A 17053-nucleotide genomic window follows, 5' to 3' on the forward strand; every position below is an offset into this window, starting at 1 on the left:
TAGGTGTTTTGAAGATTGTTATAAGTTTGGATGGTGGTATATGCCTTGTTCGTACTTTTGGTTGAGGTTCTAGGGGCCTCGGGGTGATTTCGGATGGTTGACGGGAGGTTTGGAGTTGGGATTTGTAGCTGAAGTGCTGAAGCTCATGTCATAACCGCACCTGTGGATTGGGGACCGCAAGTGAGGGCCCGTAGAAGCGTTTGGGAAGCTGCAGATGCGGCTAAGAGCAAGAAGCCCAGAAATCGCAGGTGCGTAAGGCTTAGAGCACCTGCGAGATTACAGGTGCAGTTTTGTGGTCTTAAGTGAAAACCGCAGATGCGGTGCTTTGGCCGCAGATGCAGTGGTTTGGCCGCAGATGCGGTACTGCAGGTGCGGTGTAGGGACCGTTAGTGCGGAAAGCTTGGGTCAGAAAGTATATAAGTTTTCCTTCGCGAATTTTTGGTTATTTCATCATTTTCTCATACGGGTTTGAGCTCGATGGAGCAATTTGAAGAGGGATTTCAAGGGCATTTCGTGGAGGAAAGGTTTTTGGACCCTAAACTTGTTTCTTCGATGGTTTTTGACTTGACTAAGCTTGAAATCTATGCAAATTAGTCGCAAAAATTGGAGGTTTATGGCTTGAAAATTGGAGACCTTAATCTAGGGATTTGAGAGGTCATTTGTGGTCGATTTTTGGTATTCTTGGTATGTAAGGACTCGTGGGAGGATAAGGATTTTATCGATAATTTCTATCGGATTCCAAGACATGGGCCCGGAGGTCGGGTTTAGTCAATTTCGGTATTTGTGTTGTAATTTGATTATTTTCGCATGGGCTTCATTTCCTTAGCGTATATTGATGTTGTGAATTTGTTTTTAGTTAGATTTGACACGTGTTGAGGCCGATTTGAGAGGCAAGGGAGTCGGGGAGTAGTATTTCGTCCGGTTTAAGGTAAGTAACGATTGTAAGTCTGGACCTGAGGGTATGAAACCCAGAATTTCATACTATTCTGATAAATTAGGTGACACACATGCTAGGTGACAAGCGTGTGGGCGTGCACCCGTAGGGATTGTGACTTGGTCCGTCTCGTAGAGACCGTATAGTTGCATATTTTGGTATACTGTATATGATATTCCTATGTTTAAGAAATGAATTTATTAACTTGGGCTAAATGCCATGTTTGGGGCCTTGTGCCGATCTGTTTAGGCCCTTAGGGGTGTTTTTACCATTTTCCTCACACAATCTTGATTTGAAAGCATATACTCAGTCATGTTTTACCTGCTATTACTTAATCTGATTTCACTACTCATTTTCTTAACCATGAAAATTGTCTGGGCTGAGTTCCTTGATTTTAACTGAGATGCCCGAGTGGCCGTGAGGTTAATGACTAAGAGAGGTTGGGGACCTTATGGTGAGGATTATATATATATATTATGGATTGGGATGCATGTTGCAGCGGTATATTATATATATATATATATATATATATATATGGATCTGGCTGCATGCCGCAACGATATTTATATGGATTGGGCTGCACGCCGCAGCGATATGACGTTTGGGCTGAAGGAACCCCTCCGGATTCTGCACATCCCTAGTGAGCGTAGTCGACTATATATTGGATCGGGTTGCACACCGCAGTGATTATTAGTATTATTACTATTATGAGATATCTATTGAGCCTGAGGGCTGAGAGTGAGTACTGAGTGATGAGAGATGAGTCACGAATGATTGAGAGGCTTGCCCGATGGGCTTTACTTTGAGTGATACTTTTCCCGAGGGTTCTGTTTCATGACATATACTATTTTCACTCTTCTTTTATACTGAGCCTCTATTGAAACGATAGAATAAATGATTTCAAAGACTTTAGTTTAAAAATGCAGATTTCTGACTTGATATTGCGGTTGAGATTTTGTGATATGTGATTTTAAATGCTCGTCACTGCACTCGGACTTTATTTACTTTAGTTACTTACTGAGTTGGCGTACTCACGTTACTCCTTGCACCATGTGTGCAGATCCAGGTGCCCGAGTATCAGAGTGAGAGCTTCCAACACTCTCTGAGCTTTACCGGAGACTGCAAGATAGCTGCATAGCTTTCGCAGCCCTCCTTTTCCTCCTTCCTATATTAGTATTCTGTTGTTTCAGACTTATGATGTATTATTCAGTCAATTTTGAGTTGTATTTAGAGGCTCTTGACTAGTGACACCGGATGGTTGGGTTGTGTTGGTGTTTTGTACTGTTTTCCCGCATATTTCTGTCGACTTTCTATTACATATGAAGGATTTTAGACTTAATGGATTCTAGAAAAGATGATTTTCTTTAAATGAACTTGACGTGGTATTTGTTGGGTTGGCTTGCCTAGTACTGTGATAGGCGCCATCATGGCCGGGGTATTTGGGGTCGTGACAAATTCCTTTTTCGCGAATGCGAGAATCTCTTTGCGAACGCGAAGAACAAAGTCCCAGCAGCAAAATCCTTCTTCGAAAATGCGAGAGGCTCCTCGCAAACGCGAAGAACAATACCAGACATTAGAAAACCAGCATCTAAAGTAGCCCAATATGATTCGATAACACCCGAAACATACCAGAAACACACCCGAGGACCCTTGGACCCCAACCAAATATACAAACAAGTCCTAAAACATCATACGAACTTAGTCTAGGCGTTAAATCACATCAAACAATGCTAAAAACATGAATTGCACCCCAACTCAAGCATAATGAAACTAAGAAATTCCAACTTCTACATTCGATGCCGAAACCTATCAAATCAAGTCTGATTGACCTCAAATTATTCACACAAGTCATAAATGACATAACATACCGATTCCAATTTCCAGAATTGGATTTCGACTCTGATATCAAAAAGTCAACTCCTTGTCAAACATCCAAACCTTCCATTTCCAACTTTCGGCATTTCAAGTCAAAATCAACTACAGACTTCCAAATAAATATTTGGACACACTCATAAGTCCAAAATTACCGTACGAAACTAAACCCAGGCTAGGAATCCCAAACGGACATCGATAACATTAAAATACACTTCAACCCAAATTCATGAAATTCCTCCAAAATGCCAACTTTCCACAATAAGCATTGTAACGTTCCTGGATCATCCAAAATCCAATCCAGGCATACACTCAAGTCCACAATCATCATACGAATCTATTGGAATCTTCAAATCTTGATTTCGAGGTCATTTACTCAAAAGTCAAACCTTAGTCAACTATTGTAACTTTAAGCTTCCAAAATAACAATTTTCCATCTGAATCAACTCTGAACTTTTTGAAATTCAATTCTGACTACATGTGCAAGTCGTATTTCCTGAAGTGAAGCTACTCAATGCCTCCAACTGTCGAATGAAGCGCTAAAGCTCAAGACGGCTGGTCGGGTCGTTACATTTTCCCCTACATAAACATACATTCATCCTCGAACGTGCTAGGAACTTCTCCGAAGTTATCCAAAATTTTTTATCAATATCCTGTGCACCTACTCGTGCCACCAGAACTCAGTTAGGCACATTAACTCGAGTCGGAGTGAAGGTCTTCCCTTTTTCCTATCCAATAAGCCTTAGAATCAAATTCCGACTCCAAATTTCTTTACAAGAGCTAATTCCAACGTACGAACACCGTACAATTCTCCACACGCTGAATCAACACATAATCATACACATATGCTGACATCATACAATGCACTGCATTACTCATTTTCCTAAGGCAATCTCCTCCAAGCATAACAGCTGAAATTTCCTTGACCCGGCGCCCGAAGCATAACTCATAACACATATAAGACAGGTTTTCAATCCTTCAATACTGCCACGATAGACGAGATGTGTAGAAACTCATAACCACCTGCCGAATCAACAAATCCTAGAATCTCTCCTCCTGACTGGAACCATTACCTTATTCTGATTTGAATCACGATATTTGTTCTTTAACATACCCTACATAATTTTAGATCGCACTGATCCCAGGTCCAATAATACTCGTCTCATCCAGCACAAGCTGCTCAGGCAGTAAGCCATCTGAAACACTGACCAAAATCTCATATGACGCCAACAATGCGCCAACAAGCTACAAACTCGATTGCGATACATAAGGAAAATCGAACTCTGGAAAAGAACTATCCAGCCCATGTAACTAATAAAACAACCGAAAAGGTATTATGAACCTTCCTTAGGGAATGAGAAACAAATGCACAAGGATAGATATAGGGAACCGTACTCAACATCTCGTTGTTACAACGTGCAACCCAATCCACACATAATATTGTTGCGGTGTGAAACCCAATCCAAACAACATACCCGTGGCGGTGTGCCACCCAATACGCATATAATAGTTACGGAGAAAAGACATATTAAGCTATAACGCTTATACTTGTGAAATAACGAATATCAACAACAAGCACGCCAAGTGCATAATACAAATCCTATGGAGACAGGTAGAGCCATACGTTACTGTCACGACCCCGGTCCGCCCTCTGTGAACCATTGTGACGGCACCTAGTCTATCTAACTAGGTAAGCCTAACAATGTGAAAAAATAAACCAATTTGCGGAAAAAATAATTTAAAATCAAAATAATGAAATAAAATAGTAAATTTAAAGTGCCGCTTGGAATACACAATAATAACTCTCGAAAGCTAAACACATTTTTCCAAAACCCGGAATCTCATGATCACAAGCCTTTGAAAGTCTACAACGTCTAACTCCAGAATATCTAACAAGGATACAAGTCAAAAGAGCTAATACAAAAGGAAGAGTAGGAAAGGGACTCTTCGGTCTGCGGACACGACAGATATACCTCGGAGTCTCTACGAACACCTCAACTCAAACGTGGAAAGTCTACGCGGAGGTACCTAGATCTGCACATGAAAAACATGCACAGAAGAGGGCATGAGTATACCACAACGGTACTCAGTAAGTGCCAAGTCTAACCTCGGTCGGGTAGTGACGAGGAAGGTCAGGGCCCTACTGTGATTAAATAAATATAAGAGATGACGGAATAAAATAAGCAGTACAATTGAAAGCTAACAGTAAGAATTTAATACAGGATAATAAGGAATACAATAACTGGAATAGAGATAAAGACAATTACAAGGAAATACCACTCTTCACAAGGATAATAACTGGGGATCTCTCAGTATCCTCAATATATATACCGGGGATCTCTTGGTATCCCGAGGATCTCTTGGTATCCTCAATATATGCTAGGGATCTCTTGGTATCCCGAGGATCTCTTGGTATCCTAAATATACGTGCCAGGGATCTCCTAGGATGTCATCCCGTAGTCCCAAAGTAAAACACACAGCAGCAACACAAGAATACTCAATCAAGCTCAATTTCGTACCAAGTAAAACAGGTAATTCTAACTTAACATGCTTCACATAATACAATTAAGGCAGTTTACGCAAATAAACAATTAAGTCAATCAAACATTCTTTTTCTAAGCTAGCAGCAGGCTTAAATTGCAAGTAGCATAAAACAGGGGAAAGGAACACAATTGAAATTACTTAAAGAAAACCTGATTTTCAACAATTAGCTCAAGTACGCACTCATCACGTCACGTACAAGGCATTTCAATTATCAAATATACCTAATCCTAAGGGGAACGTCCCCCCCACAAGGTTAGGCAAGCCACTTACTTCGAACCAGCTCAAATCAATCTGAAAGCACGCTTTTGCCACGAGTACTCGACTCCAAATGTCCCAAATCTATTCATTTCAATTTCATAATGTAAGTAACACTTCAAGTAAATGATTCTACAAAGAAATTCTAAGCTAAAACGCGAAATTAGGTAAAATGACCAAAACTCCCCTCGGCCCCACATCTCAGAATCGAGTGAAATTTGTATTTCCAGAATCCTCACACTCTCACGAGTTCATCCATACCAAAAGTACAAAAATCGGGCCTCAAATGGTCACTCAAATAATCACTCAAAGGTCTCTAATTAGTCAAGCCCTAACCCCCAAGATACCACTAAATTTCCTTAAATTTTCATGTTTATATTGATAAAAATCACCCCAATAATAAGTTTAGGGACCAAAGACCTTACCCTAATGAATTCCTCCGAAAATCTCTCTTGAAAATGTTCCCCATGGCTTATTCCCATTTGAAAAGAGGTGAAAATAGCTCAAATTCGCGAAGGCAAGAATTTATATGTTTCTGCCCAACTAATCCGTTTCTACGGATCTGGGACCAGATCTGCGGTCTCGCTTTTGTGAGGACATGGTCGCATCTGCGACATTTCACTTAAATCAATTTTCCGCTTCTACGACAGCCATTCCACACCTGCGGTCTCGCAGGAGCGTTACCCTTCTCGCACTTGCAGCTCCTAGAGCTGGACCAAAATTCTGCTTCTGCGATCCATTAGCCGCTTCTGCAGAGCCGCACCTACGGTCCCACACATGCAGGTGTGGTTATGACAGGTTCAGCAATGAAAAATCTTCCTAAGTCCAAATTCAACTTCCGCCAAGCACCCGAAACTCACTCGAGGCCCCTAGGACCTCAACCAAACATGCCAATCAATCCTAAAACATCATTCAAACTTGTTCCAACCTTCGGAATGATCAAAACAACATCAGAACACAAATTTAACATCGGATTCAAGACTAAGAACTTCAAAAACTCACAATTTATGCTTTCGATCAAAAAGTCTATCAAACCTCGTCCGAATGACCTGAAATTTTGCACACACGTTACATTTAACACTACAGAGCTACTCCAACTTACGAAATTCCATTCCGACACTCAGATCAAAATCTCACTATCGAATCGAAAACTTCAAAAATTCAACTTTTGGCATTTCAAGCCTAAATTAGCTATGGACCTCCAAAACACCATTCGAACATGCTCCTAAACCCGAAATCACCCAACGGAGCTAATGGAGCCATCGAAATTCCATTCCGAGGCCATCTTCACACTGTTCCGACTACGGTCAAATTTCCAATACTTAAGCTCTCATTTAGGGACTAGTGTCCCAAAACTCTCTGAAACTCAAAACCGAACATCCTGGCAAATCAAAATAGCAGAAATAAACACGAGAAAAACAGTTAATAGGGGATCGGGGCATTAATTCTTAAGATGACCAGCCGGGTCGTCACATCCTCCTACACTTAAATATTCGTTCCTCCTCGAACGAGCATAAAGACATACCTGAAGTAGTGAAAAGATAAAGGTAATGGCGGCACATATTCTGCTCGGCCTCCCAGGTCGCCTCCTCGACTGGCTGACCCCTCCATTGAACCTTCACTGATGCAATATTCTTTGACATCATATTTCTAACCTGTATGTCCAATATTGCCACTGGCTCCTCAACATAAGATAGATCCTTGTCCAACTGGACTGAACTGAAATCTAACAAGTGCGACGGATCATCGTGATACCTCTGGAGCATCGAAACATGAAATACCGGGTGGACTTCTGCCAAGATGGGAGATAAGGCTAGCTCATAAGCAACCTCCCAAACACGTCGCAATATCTCAAAAGAGCCAATAAACCTCAGACTCAACTTCCCTTTCTTCCCAAATGTCATAATGCCCTTTATAGGCGATACTCGAAGCAGAACCCGCTCTCCAACCATATAGGAAACATCACGAACCTTCCGGTCCACGTAACTCTTCTGTCTGGACTGGGTTGTACGGAGTTTATCCCGAATCACCTTAACCTTCTCCAAAGCATCCTGAACCAAGTATGTGCCCAATAATCTAGACTCACCCGACTGAAACCAACCCACCGTAGATCTAAACCATACCATATAAAGCTTCATATGGTGCCATCTGAATGTTGGACTGATAGTTGTTGTTGTAGGAAAACTCTGCCAATGGAAAGAATTGATCCCAAGAACCTCCAAACTCAATAACACACGCACATAGCATATCCTCAAAAATCTGAATAGTGCACTCGGACTATCCGTCCATCTGGGGGTGAAATGTTGTACTCAACTCCACCCGATTACCCAACTCATTCTGAAGGGCCCTCCAGAATCGTGATGTGAACTACGTACCTCTATCTGAAATGATGGAAACTGGAATACCATACAGACGAACAATCTCCCAAATATAAATCTCTGCTAGGCGCTTTGAATAATAGGTAGTACACAAAGGAATGAAATGCGTGAACTTGGGCAGCCGATTGACAATAACCCAAATAGCATAGAACTTTCTCAAAGTCCGTGGGAGCCCAACTACAAAGTCCATGGTGATCCGCTCCCACTTCCACTCCAGAATCTCTATCTGCTGAAGTAACTCACCCGATCTCTAGTACTCATACTTCACCTACTGACAGTTGAGGCACCGAGCTACAAATCTAACTATATCTTTCTTTATCGCATCCACAAGTAGTGCTACCTCAATCTTTATACATCTTCACGGCACCCGGATGAATGGAATACCGTGAACTATGGGCCTCCTCTAGAATCAACACCCGAAGCCCATCGACATTGGGTACACAAATTTGACCCTGCATTCTCAATACACAGTCCTCACCAATAGTCACATCTCTAGCATCACCGTGCTGAACCTTATCCTTGAGGACAAGCAAATAAGGTTCATCATACTAACGCTCCCGAATACGATCAAATAAGGAAGACCGAGAAACCACGCAAGCTAGAACCCGACTAGGATCCGAAAGATCCAATCTCACAAACTGGCTGGCTAAGGCCTGAACATCCATCGCCATAGGCCTCTCCGATGTTGGTAGATAAGCCAAACTCCACAAACTCTCTTCTCGCCGACTCAAGGCATCGGCCACCACATTGGCATTGTCCGAATGATATAGAATATTGATATCATAGTCCTTCAGAAACTCTAACCACTTCCTCTAGTGCAAATTTAGATCCTTTTGCTTGAACATGTGCCGCAAGCTCTAATGATCAATATAAATTTCATAAGGAACCCCATACAAATAATGACGCCAGATTTTCAGGTCATGGACCGGATAATTCTTCTCGTGAACCTTCAACCGTTTGGATGCGTAGGCAATCACCCTGCCGTCCTGCATCAAAACCGCTCCAAGGCCAATACTTAAGGCATCACAATAGACCGTGTAAGACCTTGAACCTGTAGGCAGTATCAAATATGGGGTTGTAGTCAAAGCTGTCTTGAGCTTCCAAAAGCTAACCTCACACTCTTCTGTCCACTGGAACGGAGCACCCTTCTGGGTCAGTCTGGTCATAGGGCTGCAATCGATGAAAAACCCTTAACAAAACAACGGTAATAACCCGCCAAGCCAAGGAAACTAAGGATCTCTATAACTGAGGATGGTTTGGGCCAACTTTGCACGACCTCTACTTTCTTCGGATCCACCTGAATACCCTCACTCGACACCACGTGGCCTAAGAATGCCACGGAATCCATCCAGAACTCACATTTCGAGAACTTAGCATATAATTTCATTTCGCTCAAGGTCTGAAGCACTGTCCTCAAGTGTTGCTCATGATCTTCCCGACTCCGAGAATATACCAGAATATCATCAATAAAGACAATGACGAACGAGTCAGGATATGGCCGGAACACACTGTGCATCAAATGCATAAAGGCTGCTTGGGCATTGGTCATCCCAAATGATATAACGAGAAACGTGTAATGACCATACCGGGTCCTGAAAGAAGTCTTCAGGATATCTGGCTCCCGAATCTTTAACTGATGGTAACCTGAGCGCAAGTCAATCTTGGAAAACACCCGTGCGCCTTGAAGTTGGTCAAACAGATCATCAATACGAGGCAAAGGATAATGGTTCTTCACTGTAACCTTGTTCAACTGGCGATAATCAATACACATATGCATAGAACCATTCTTTTACTTCACAAACAAGATAGGAGCACCCCAAGGTGAAACACTGGGTCGAATAAAACCCTTATCAAGCAATTCCTATAACTAATCCTTCAACTCCTTCAACTCAGGAGGAGCCATACGATATGGAGGAATAGCAATGGGCTGAGTGACCGACAACAGATCAATGCCGAAATCAATATCTCTATCACGCGGCATGCCCGGAAGATCAGCTGGAAACATATTGGGAAAACCCCATACTATTGGGACTGAATCAACTGAAAGGGTATCAATACTGACATCTCGCACATAAGCTAAATATGCGTCACACCCCTTCTCAACCATATGCTGAGCCTTAAGGAAAGAAATAACTCTACTGGGAGTGTGATCTAAAGTACCCCTCCACTCAACACGCGGCACACCTGGCATAGCCAACATTCATGGTTTTGGCGTGACAATCAAGAATAGCATAATGGGCCGACAACGAGTCCATGCTCAAGATAATATCAACATCTACCATGTTGAGCATCAATAAATCGAATCTGGTCTTGAAACTACTAAGAGCAACCAAACACGACCGATAAATACGGTCCATAACAAGAGAATCTCTTATAGGAGTAGAAACATAAACAGGGGAACTCAAAGAATCCTGAGGTACACCCAAATGTAGAGAAAAATAAGAAGACACATACGAGTAAGTGGAGCCTAGATTGAATAGAACCGATAAATCTCTGTGACAAACCAGTATAATACCTATGATGACAGAATTGGAGGTAACAGCCTCGTTACGGGCAGGAAGGGCATAGTATCGGGCCTGGCCTCCCCCTCTAGGGCGACCTCTACCTCCCCGACCTCCACCTCTAGCTGGCTGAGTAGGTGGTGTAGCAACTGGAGCTGCAACCATAGCCTGAGAACTTTGTAGGGCGCACTGTGGCTGAGAATTCTGTGGAGGCGCACTCCTCCCAAGTCTAGGGCAATACCTCACCATATGGAATGAGTCACCACACTTAAAACAATCTCTGGGAGGACGTGGTGGCTATGACTGGTTTGGGCCAGGTCTGCTGGACTGACCTCTGAAAGCACCCCGCGTAGGAGGTGCGCTAGATACCAGAGGTGCGCTAGATATCGGAGGTGCATAATAAGGCTCCTAAGGTCTAGGAGGAGCTGGAATACCACTGGCTGCTGGAAGAGCTGAATGAATAGGGCGACTCATATAACCCCTACCAGGACGACCTGCAGTTGTGGCACGGGCACCAGAATAATGGCCTGACTCTCGAGACCTCTTGGCCTCCCTCTCTTTTCTCTCCCTAGCATGCATACCCTCAATCCTCCTAGCAATGCTCACCACCTGCTGATAAGAAATATCCATCTCCAATTCACGAGCCATGCTAGACCTGATGTTGGGAATTAGGCCCTCAATAAACTGACGAACCCTCTCACGAACTGTAGAAACCAAGGCTGGTGCATGTCTAGACAAACTAGTATAATGGACATCATACTCTAAGACAGTCATAGCACCCTGGCGCAAATGCTCAAACTCTGCGCGCCATGCATCCCTTTGGCTCTAAGGAACATACTCTTATAGGAACAGATCTGAAAACTGAGTCCAAGTCAACGAAACAGACTCATCGGGACTATCTAACTCATAGGTGTGCCACCACTCATAGGCGGCTCCTCGAAGCTGGAAAGTAGTGAAGGAAACCCCGCTCGATTTTGATATATCCAAGGTACAGAGAATACGGTAACACTCATCCAGAAATCCCAGATCATCATCCGATGATAGACCATTGAATTCAAGAGGCTTGTACTTCTTGAACCTCTCAAGCCTCAGCTGCTCATTCTCGGAAGATGTTGCCCTGTCTTCGGGCTAATCTCGGACTGTAGGTTGTAAAGGAATAATCTTCGGGACCTGCTCAACATGCACTCGCTGCTCAGGAGTGCGGGCGGTGGGAGTCTGTGCTCCTCCCCCAGCCTAAGACATAGCTGCAGCAAGGGGAAACAACTCTGCTTGAGCCAAAGTGGTGTACATGCTCATGAACTGTGCCAGAGTCTCCTAAAGTGCTAGAGTAGTAGTAGCAGTAGGCGTATCATGTGCCTGGACTCCGGCTGGAACTGTTAGTAGTACCTCGGTGGCAGCTCGCGCAGGTGCTCTAGCTGCACCACGTGCATGTCCTCGGCCTCTACACCGGCCTCGGCATCTGACGACTGCAGCAGGGGGCGCGGGTGCCTGATCATCTCGGGTAGCGCGTGTCCTCACCATCTATGAGAGAATAGAAGAAAGAAGTTTAGAATTGTGATATCAAATCTCGCCCTACAAGGAAATCAAATGAAGTGGAATTTTCCTAACGGTTACATAGCCTCTCACAGATAAGTACAGACGTTTTCGTACTAATCTACGAGACTCTAATAAATCGGCTTGTGATTCATGACTCCTATGAACCTAGAGCTCTAATACCAACGTGTCACGACCCCGGTCTGTCCTCCGTGAACCATCGTGACGGCACCTAGTCTATCCGACTAGGTAAGCCTAACAATGTGAAAAAAAACCAATTTGTAGAAGAAATAATTTAAAACTGAAACAATGAAATAAAACAGGAAATTTAAAGTGCCGCTTGGCATACACAATAATAACTCTAGAAAGCTAAACACATTTTTCCAAAACTCGGAATCTCATGATCACAAGCCTTTGAAAGTCTACAACGTCTAACTCTAGAATATCTAACAAGGATACAAGTACGGAAGGGCAAATACAAAAGGATGAGTAGGAAAGGGACTCTTCGATGTGCGGATGCGGAAGATATACCTCGGAGTCTCTACGAACGCCTCGACTCAAGCATGGAAAGTCTACGAAACATGCTCAGAAAAGGGCATGAGTACACCACATCGGTACTCAGTAAGTGCCAAGCCTAACCTCGGTTGGGTAGTGACGAGGAAGGTCAGGGCCCGACTGAGATTAAATAAATATAAGAGATGACAGAATAACACAAGCAGTACAATTGAAAGCTGACAATAAGAATTTAATACAGGATAATAAGGAATACAACAACTAGAACAGAGAAAGACAATCACAAGGAAATACCATGCTTCACAAGGATAATAACCGGGGATCTCTCAATATCCTCAATATATATGCCGGGGATCTCTTAGTATCCCGGGGATCTATTGGTATCCTCAATGTATGCTAGGGATCTCTTGGTATCCTCAATATATGCTAGGGATCTCTTGGTATCCCAAGGATCTCTTGGTATCCTCAATATATGCTAAGGATCTCTTTGTATCCCGAGGTTATCTTGCTATCCTCAATATACGTGTCAGGGATCTCCTAAGTTGTCGTCCTGTAGTCCCAAAGTAAAACACACAGCAGCAACACAAGAATACTCAATCAAGCTCAATTTCATACCAAGTAAAACAAGTAATTCTAACTTAACATGCTTCACATAATACAATTAAGGCAGTTTAAGCAAATAAATAATTAAGTCAATTAAACATGCTTTTTCTAAGCTAGCAGCAGGCTTAAATTGCAAGTAGTATAAAACAGGAGAAATGAACACAATTGAAATTACTTAAAGAAATCCGGATTTTTAATAATTAGCTAAAGTAAGCACTCGTCACCTCACGTACAAGGCATTTTAATTACCAATATACCAAATCCTAAGGGAGAGGTCCCCCACACAAGGTTAGGAAAGCCAGTTACCTCGAACCAGCTCAAATCAATCTGAAACCACGCTCTTGCCACGAGTACTCGACTCCAAATAGCTTAGATCTATTCAATTCAATTTCATAATATAAATAACACTTCAAGTAACTGATTCTACAAAAATAATTCTAAGCTAGAACGCGAAATTAGGTAAAATGACACTAAAAGCCCCTCGGGACCACATCTCGGAATCTATTGAAATTTGCATTTCCAGAATCCTCACACTCTCACGAGTTCAGTCATACCAAAAGTACCAAAATCGGACCTCAAATGGTCCATCAAATTATCACTCAAAGGTCTCTAATTAGTCAAACCCTAACTCCCAAATTACCACTGATTTTCCTTAAATTTTCATGTTTATAAAGATAAAAATCACCCCAATAACAAGTTTAGGGACCAAAGACCTTACCCCAATGAATTCCTCCAAAAATCTCTCTTGAAAATGCTCCCAAGGCTTCTTCCCGCTTGAAAAGAGATGAAAATAGCTCAAATTTGCGAAGGCAAAAATTTATATGTTTCTACCCAGCTAATCTGCATCTGCGGCTCTGTGACCGCATATGCGGTCCCGCTTCTGCGAGGACATGGTCGCATCGGCGACATTTCACTTAAATCAATTTTCCGCTTCTGCGATAGCCTTTCCGCACCTGCGGTCTCGCAGGTGCGTTACCCTTCTCACACCTGCGGCTCTTGCAGCTGCACCAAAATTCCGCTTCTGCAATCCATTAGCCACCTCTGGGGCGCGGCACCTACGGTATTACACACGCAGGTACGGTTATGACACGTTCAGTAATGAAAAATCTTCCTAAGTCCAAATTCAACTTCCGCCAAGCACCCAAAACTCACCCGAAGCCCCCGGGACCTCAACCAAACATGCTAACCAATCCTAAAACATCATTCAAACTTGTTCCAACCTTCGGAACGCTCAAAACGACATCAGAACACCAATTTAACATCAGATTCAAGCCTAAGAACTTCAAAAACTCACAATATACGCATTTGATCAAAAGGTCTATCAAACCTCGTCCGAATGACCTGAAATTTTGCACACACATCACATTCAACACTATGGAGCTACTCCAACTTCCGGAATTCCATTCCGACCCTCGGATCAAAATCTCACTATCGAACCGGAAACTTCAAAAATTCAACTTTCGGGATTTCAAGCCTAAATTAGCTATGTACCTCCAAAACACCATCCGAACACACTCTTAAACCCGAAATCATCCAACGGAGCTAACGGAACCATCGGAATTCCATTCCGAGGCTGTCTTCACATTGTTCCTACTACGGTCAAATTTCCAAATCGAACATCCCGGCAAATCAAAATAACAGAAATAAACACGAGGAAAATAGTTAATACGGGATCGGGGCGTTAACCTTAAGACGACCGTCCGGGTCGTTATAGTTACAAAACTCAAGCACAACTAAGGTACGATATATTATCTGCATCTCGAGAGTCATCCTGCTTATATAACACCATAACTACGCGGGACCTCAACTCATGTGCAACTAATCAAGTCGTCTCACAACCCACATGGCACAATAGAATATTACATGAAATAGCTGACAGTGAAAATAACATCCAATGCCTGTGTCACGACCCTAAATCGCGACCCGGTCGTGATGGCACCTCTCGTGAAGACAAGGTCAGCCGACACATTCCCATTTTAATTTTAAGCAATTAAAGTAATAAGTATTAAGTCTAAATCAGAATCATAAATCCCAAAAGAAGGTAGATAAAATAGTACGATTTGCGGAAAAACAACCCAACACTGCCCGATACTGGGGTGTCACCAGTCATGAGCATCTACAATTTAATATAAGTCTGAAGAGTCTACAAAGCTACTACAAAATCACTACTAAGGGAAAGGAAATTAGATAAAGGGGGAGAAGCACGGGGTTGCAGTTGCAAGGTAGCTACCTCGTGGACTCCGAAATCTGGCGGGAGCTCTAAACCCTCGCAAACAGGATCAGCAGCGCCTGAATCTGCACACGGGGTGCATGGCGTAAAGTGAGTACTCCAACTCAGTGACTAATAATCATAAATAAAGACTGAGAAATGTGAAATCATGTAAGGCACATTACAGGCTGTAATGAAGCAGTAAAAGCTAGTAAAAACAGTGAATCAGTAAAGATGTGTAAAGTCACTAAGTTCAGTTTAAACTTCATAAAATGTCTTTTTAACAATTAAGCAAGTAAATAACAGGCAATTAGGAAAGATAAACACCAGCCATATCTTAGAAACAACACCAGCCCCTCGGGCTATATCTCCAATCACAGTGGGTACCCGCGCTCACTAGGGGTGTACAGACTACTGGAGGGGCCCCTTACGGCCCAAGCACAATATCAAGACATCTTGTGGCATCATCACTAGGCTCTCAACCTCATATCAATAAGCCACCTCGTGGCATACAAATCTCAGGCCCTCGGCCTCATAATCATAATCAGGTGTTTTCTCACAACATAGGCCCTCGGCTTTACTCAGTCAAAAACCTCACAAGCCACTATGACTGAGTTCAAGTATAAAGTCAAAATTGTGAGGAAATATCAGTAAAAATCCCCTAAGAGTTCAAATAGTTGGCACGAGGCTCAAATATGGCATTCAGCCCAAAACATGATGATAGCAAATAATTTTCAATCAAATATGCAGTAAAATAGTCATTCAGGACGGACTAAATCACAATCCCCAACAGTGCACGACCCCACGCTCGTCATCTAGCGTGTGCATCACCTCAATATAGCACAACGATGAGCAATTTGGGGTTTCATACCCTCAGGACGACATTTACAATCATTACTCACCTCAAACCGGTGCAAACTCTAGCCCATGATGCCTTTGCCCCTCGAATCGGCCTCTACTCGCGTCGAATCTATCCAAATTAGAATCACAACATCGCTAAGGGAACGAAGCCAATGCGAAAATAATCAATTTACAACATAAATCTCGAAATTACCAAAACCCGACCCCTGGGCCCACGTCTCGAAATTCAATAAAATTCACATCAATGGATTCCTTATCTACCCACGAGTTCATACATATCAAAAGTACCAAAATCCGACCATAAATGGTCACTCAAATCCTCAAGTATAGGTCTCCAATACCAAGCCCTAGTTTCCCCAATTTTAACCCTTATATTCCATTAGTTATAGCTCTAATCCGTGAAATAATACCATAGGAACGAGTTTTAGGTCCGCAATCCTTACCTCAATGAAGTCCCCTTGAAACCCTTCTTCAAATCATCCAAAAAGCTCTAAAAACCGACTTAGCAATGGTGGAATAGCTCAAAAATCGCGAAGGAAATAATTTATACTTTCTAGCCCAGGGATTCCGCACCTGTGGCCAAATCCCCGCTTCTGCGGCACCGCATTTGCGGTAAATGGACTACCTCTGCGGTCATCACTTAAACGACCATTTTCCGCTTTTGCGATCCTTTTCCCGCACCTGCGTTATCGCAGGTGTGTCTCCTCAGCCGCTTCTGCGGCCCCAGACTTCCTAGGCCCTTTTCGCTTCTGCGGCCCTCTTCTTCGCATCTGCGACATCGCACCTGCGGTCCCCAATCCGCAGGTACTGAAACAACAGAACCAGAAAATCTGCAGCTTTACCAAAACTC

General features: G+C 42.9%; 1 protein-coding gene across 1 annotated transcript; it reads right to left on the bottom strand.

Annotated features, from left to right (window-relative positions):
* Window positions 1–6513: 6513 nt before the first annotated feature.
* On the bottom strand, window positions 6514–7731 carry LOC138880173 (uncharacterized). The gene is made up of 2 exons (XM_070159845.1): window positions 7131–7731; window positions 6514–6533 (listed from the first exon to the last, which is right to left on the bottom strand). Exons 1-2 carry the CDS (start codon window positions 7729–7731, stop codon window positions 6514–6516), a joined length of 621 nt encoding a protein of 206 aa, XP_070015946.1.
* Window positions 7732–17053: the final 9322 nt, after the last annotated feature.

Source organism: Nicotiana sylvestris, chromosome 10, assembly GCF_000393655.2.
Source record: "Nicotiana sylvestris chromosome 10, ASM39365v2, whole genome shotgun sequence".
Taxonomy (NCBI): domain Eukaryota; kingdom Viridiplantae; phylum Streptophyta; class Magnoliopsida; order Solanales; family Solanaceae; genus Nicotiana; species Nicotiana sylvestris.